This window comes from Salmo trutta, chromosome 6 (assembly GCF_901001165.1).
Source record: "Salmo trutta chromosome 6, fSalTru1.1, whole genome shotgun sequence".
NCBI classification, from domain to species: domain Eukaryota; kingdom Metazoa; phylum Chordata; class Actinopteri; order Salmoniformes; family Salmonidae; genus Salmo; species Salmo trutta.
Window position 1 is genome coordinate 13,820,358 of NC_042962.1, and position 6,000 is coordinate 13,826,357.

A 6,000-nucleotide genomic window follows, 5' to 3' on the forward strand; every position below is an offset into this window, starting at 1 on the left:
ATAGCACCGCTAGACTTTAGAACGCTGATGTCAGAGTGGGGGAGTAGAATACAGGATATTTAAGTGTTGAGGGAGAGAGAGAGAAGGAGGAAAAGAGAGGAAGAAAACAGTTTAATAGAGAAGTGGAAAGAGGGAAGGGGGAACATTCAACAACAATGATCAGAGCTGTAGTGTATGCTGGAGGCAGGGAGTCCAGCGGTGAAATGAAACAAAAATACAACTCCCTCACCTAATTAAATGTCAACCAGTCTCCGTTGATTTATTCTGTTTCATAAAGATGGCGGCGCTCCATTATTTTCAGAGGTGCACAGCTAGTTATTCTTGGACCGCTCAACTCTTTGTCAAAACAGCAGTAACCAAGCAACTCATACACAGTGAACCGACTAGACAACCAGATATGGTTGTTTACACTTCAATGTAGATGAACACAGCTTAGTTAAGGCCAGAGTTAAGGCATCTACTGATATAAACACAATAGTGATTCACTTTAGATGCTGAGCATACACCTTTACTGTGGGTGACTGAAAATGCATGATGTTTTTTCATATCTGATCTATTTCCCGTGCAGGCAGTGTGTGTGTTTGTGGCTTTCTGGGGGATTTTTAAAAGGAGAGGGGAGCTACAGGGGTTGGCCTTGACAGGTGCCCCCCTCCCACGCCCCACCCACCTCCATCCGACCCCCTTCCGACCCCTATTCCAAGAGAGATGAGACGCACAGGACCTGTCATGCTGAGTTGTGTGTCTGTGTCCCTGTATGTCTGTGTCCCTGTATGTCTGTGTCTCTGTATGTCTGTGTCCCTGTATGTCTGTGTCCCTGTATGTCTGTGTCCCTGTATGTCTGTGTCCCTGTATGTCTGTGTCTCTGTGTATCTGTGTCCCTGTATGTCTGTGTCTCTGTATGTCTGTGTCCCTGTATGTCTGTGTCTCTGTATGTCTGTGTCTCTGTGTATCTGTGTCCCTGTATGTCTGTGTCCCTGTATGTCTGTGTCTCTGTATGTCTGTGTCTCTGTATGTCTGTGTCCCTGTATGTCTGTGTCTCTGTATGTCTGTGTCCCTGTATGTCTGTGTCTCTGTATGTCTGTGTCTCTGTATGTCTGTGTCCCTGTATGTCTGTGTCTCTGTATGTCTGTGTCTCTGTATGTCTGTGTCTCTGTATGTCTGTGTCTCTGTATCTGTGTCTCTGTGTGTCTGTGTCTCTGTGTGTGTCTGGACAGGGGTAGAGTCTCAAAGATAGACTGTGATGCTCCATTTGCTAAATCAATCAGGCCCTGTTTTTACAGCTACCCCCAGACTCCCCCCTCCTCCTCCCCCAGGCTCTACTAAATTCCTCCAACTATACCTTTAACCCCCTCCTCCCCACACCTCTATCCCTGCATTCTTCCACTGAACTGCCCTGTATGTGTGTCTCTCAGGTGAGAGACAGAAAGAAAGAAGACAAAGACAAACAGACAAAGAGTGTATAAGTGACATAGTATGAATATCTGTAGAACAACTATATAGGAACAACTGTAGAACCACTAAATAGGAATAACTGTAGAACCACTAAATAGGAACAACTGTAGAACCACTAAATAGGAATAACTGTAGAACCACTAAATAGGAATAACTGTAGAACCACTATATAGGAATAACTGTAGAACAACTATATAGGAATAACTGTAGAACAACTATATAGGAACAACTGTAGAACCACTAAATAGGAATAACTGTAGAACCACTAAATAGGAATAACTGTAGAACCACTATATAGGAATAACTGTAGAACAACTACATAGGAATAACTGTAGAACAACTACATAGGAATAACTGTAGAACAACTATATAGGAATAACTGTAGAACAACTATATAGGAATAACTGTAGAACAACTATATAGGAATAACTGTAGAACAACTGTTTTTGAATAACAAGTGTTGGTGCTCAGTACCTTCAGAGCATTGTGTATGTGTGTATGGAGTATGTGTATGGTGTATGTGTGTATGTGTGTGTGTGTGTGTATGGAGTATGTGTGCGTGTGTGTATGGAGTATGTTTGTATGGAGTGTGTGTGTATGGTGTACGTGTGTGTGTGTGTGTGTGTGTGTGTGTGTGTGTGTGTGTGTGTGTGTGTGTGTGTGTGTGTGGAGTATGTGTGTATGGTGTATGGAGTATGTGTGTATGGAGTGTGTGTGTGTGTGTGTGTGTGTGTGTGTGTGTGTGTGTGTGTGTGTGTGTGTGTGTGTGTGTGTGTGTGTGTGTGTGTGTGTGTGTGTGTGTGTGTATGTGTGTATGGTGTATGGAGTACAGTGAGGGAAAAAAGTATTTGATCCCCTGCTGATTTTGTACGTTTGCCCACTGAAATTATCAGTCTATAATTTTAATGGTAGGTTTATTTGAACAGTGAGAGACAGAATAACAACAAAAAAATCCAGAAAAACGCATGTCAAAAATGTTATAAGTTGATTTGCATTTTAATGAGGGAAATAAGTATTTGACCCCCTCTGCAAAACATGACTTAGTACTTGTTTGGGTTAAGTGTGTTCACTTAGTTCAGGTGTATGTAAGTGTGAATTCACCTGGTCAGTGTATGTCATGGAAAGAGCCTGGTCAGTCTATGTCATGTTCATAATGTTTTGTACACTCAGTGTATATTTATCAATTACATCTAATGCTGCGTGGAGGAAGTTTGAGCAGGAAGTTACACACAAACACCAACACCTACTGACTAATGCAGGAATGAGAGAGAAAAGAAAGTAACAGAGGGAAAGAGAGGAGAGAGAGAGAATGAGAGGGTGAAGAGAGAATGACAATAAAAGACAGAGAGAGAAAGAATGTGAGGGGGTAGAGAGAGAGGGAGACTGGAGACTGTGACATCACCTCTCATCTTGTGAGGGGACCCTGTCTCAACTGGCCTAAAAACACCTTCTGTTTCTCAACTCAGCTCACACACTATATGAAAACACTACACTACACTCTCTAAAAACTACACACACAGTCACACACTATATGAAAACACTACACTACACTCTCTAAAAACTACACACACAGTCACACACTATATGAAAACACTACACTACACTCTCTAAAAACTACACACACAGTCACACACTATATGAAAACACTACACTACACTCTCTAAAAACTACACACACAGTCACACACTATATGAAAACACTACACTACACTCTCTAAAAACTACACACAGTCACACACTATATGAAAACACTACACTACACTCTCTAAAAACTACACACATAGTCACACACTATATGAAAACACTACACTACACTACACTCTCTAAAAACTACACACACAGTCACACACTATATGAAAACACTACACTACACTCTCTAAAAACTACACACACAGTCACACACTATATGAAAACACTACACTACACTCTCTAAAAACTACACACACAGTCACACACTATATGAAAACACTACACTACACTCTCTAAAAACTACACACAGTCACACACTATATGAAAACACTACACTACACTCTCTAAAAACTACACACACAGTCACACACTATATGAAAACACTACACTACACTATCTAAAAACTACACACAGTCACACACTATATGAAAACACTACACTACACTACACTCTCTAAAAACTACACACACAGTCACACACTATATGAAAGCACTACACTACACTCTCTAAAAACTACACACAAAGTCACACACTCACACAGGCCTAAGACAACCTCATTAAACATTCTCTCTCTCTCTCTCTACCTACCTACTACCTGTTTTTGGTAGTTTTCCACAATACTTCCCTTCCATTTATAGCATGAGGTCAGTGATAAAGTAGTCTACAGTACTACTGCCAAGAGATGAGCTATAGATGTACCTACCATAGGAGTCCCCTCAAAGCCTACCATTGACTATGTATAGACCCAGCGTGTGACAGCTGCAGGAGTTGTGACTTGTTTTTGTCTCTCTCTCTCTCTCTCTCTCTCTCACACACACACACACACACACACATCCTTATCTTCCCCTCACAAGAAAAGCAGCCCTCTCCCCAATTACAGGACCATAACTCCTGCATCACAGGAATGTGGTGTCATGGGGAGAAGAGCTGAGAGTGACCGCATGGTCCCCTGGCAGGGCCCCATTCACAGCAACCCCAGTCCTCTCCCCTGGCCAGGCAGCACCACCAGGCTTCAGGGTCACATTCTCCAGGCAGACCCCCTCTCAGCCCCTCTCTGTCACCGAGAGTGATACACACTACCACTACACACCATTATTATTCACTACTCCATCACATGCGCCGTGAACAACAGGTGTAGACCAACAGTGAAATGTTCACTTACGGGCCCTTCACAATAATGCACAGAGAAATAATAGAACAATTATAACACCAGGAATAAATCCACAATGAGTAACGATATCGTGGATATATATGCGCAGGGGTACGAGGTAATTGAGGTAGATATGTACATATAGGTCGGGGTAAAGTGAGAAATAATAAACTGTAGCAGAGCAAAGGGGGGTCAATGCAGATAGTCCGGGTAGCTGTTTGGTTCACTTCTCTAGCAGTCTATTTAGCATCCACACGATGGAGTCCCGTTACACTACAGTCCTCTACTCTGCCCTCGCCAACAGCCTACTGGTTAACCAACAGCTCCACTTTAAAAACAGATTGTGTTTTTTACGACCGTTTTTTGTACAATAGTATGCTCAGTCGGATACTTTGAGTTAACAGTGTTTTTCCCACATTCCAATAACTTGGCATAAGGATTTGTATATATACTTAAAGCCAATGAAGGGAGAGTTGGAAATGAGCACAAATACTCACACTGTGGTGATGCTTTATTTCTGTGTCAATGTGTTTGGATGTTATATAAACCTTAAATGCATGAACAACAACTCACTGGCAGCGGTGACGTTGGCAGACACACTGGCCAGGGCCCCTGCGTTGGTGCTGGCCACACACTGGTACCTGCCCAGGGTGAGGTTGGTGAGGGCTGGGATGAGCAGCGTGCCAGGCTCCAGTACCACCCCCAGGTCCTCAACAGCCCCGGCAACCAGCTCGCGCCCGTTTAGCCACCAGCTGATGTTGGCTGAGGGGGGTTGGGTGCTGCACCTCAGAATCACTCTTCCCCCTAGCTTCTGGACCACCGACAGAGGCTCCTCTGTGAACACTGGTACTTCATCTGATAGAAAGGGATGAGAGAGGATGAGGGATGAGAGAGGATGAGAGACACTGCCGTACACCTATTTAAACTGTGTGAAGTTATCCTATTCTCCATCTACCTACATGGGATTGCATCCTTACTTCTGATGTTAGTATCTCTCTAACTGTCCCTGTTTCACTGTTGAGATGTTGTGACATGAGTCATGACCGGTGCTCTACTCATGACCGGTGCTCTACTCACGACCGGTGCTCTACTCACGACCGGTGCTCTACTCACGACCGGTGCTCTACTCACGACCGGTGCTCTACTCACGACCGGTGCTCTACTCACGACCGGTGCTCTACTCACGACCGGTGCTCTACTCACGACCGGTGCTCTACTCACGACCGGTGCTCTACTCACGACCGGTGCTCTACTCACGACCGGTGCTCTACTCACGACCGGTGCTCTACTCACCACTGGTACCACTGACGGTGGCGCCGCTCTGTATGCAGCACAGCAGCACTGCACTCAGAGCACTCAGCACTCGTGCCCGTCGCTTTTTCATCCACGGAGTCCAGTCTAATGTTCCAGACATCTTCCATACACTATGCCCTGGTGGAGAGAGGGAGAGGGCAAGAGAGAGAGGGAGAGAGAGAGGGAGAGAGAGAGGGCGAGAGGGTGAGAGAGAGAGGGAGAGAGAGAGAGGGAGAGGGCGAGAGAGAGAGGGCGAGAGAGAGAGAGGGCGAGGGCGAGAGAGAGAGGGAGAGGGCGAGAGAGAGAGGGAGAGGGCGAGAGAGAGAGGGAGAGGGTGAGAGAGAGAGGGAGAGGGAGAAAGAGGAGAGAGAGGGCGAGAAAGAGAGAGAGAGGTCAGACGGTCATACACAGATTTAA

The 6,000-nt window shown here is 45.0% G+C and overlaps 1 protein-coding gene across 2 annotated transcripts in view; it reads right to left on the minus strand.

Annotated features, from left to right (window-relative positions):
- LOC115195479 (brother of CDO) overlaps window positions 1-6,000 on the minus strand; it is a 44,817-nt gene that overhangs the window by 14,131 nt on the left and 24,686 nt on the right. For both annotated transcript variants that reach the window (XM_029755363.1, XM_029755362.1), the window contains exons 2-3: window positions 5,584-5,721; window positions 4,864-5,145 (exon numbers count right to left, since the gene is read on the minus strand). In XM_029755363.1, the coding sequence (XP_029611223.1) occupies window positions 4,864-5,145; window positions 5,584-5,704 (403 nt within the window). In that variant the 5' untranslated portion in view covers window positions 5,705-5,721. The remainder of the gene's footprint in view (window positions 1-4,863; window positions 5,146-5,583; window positions 5,722-6,000) is intronic.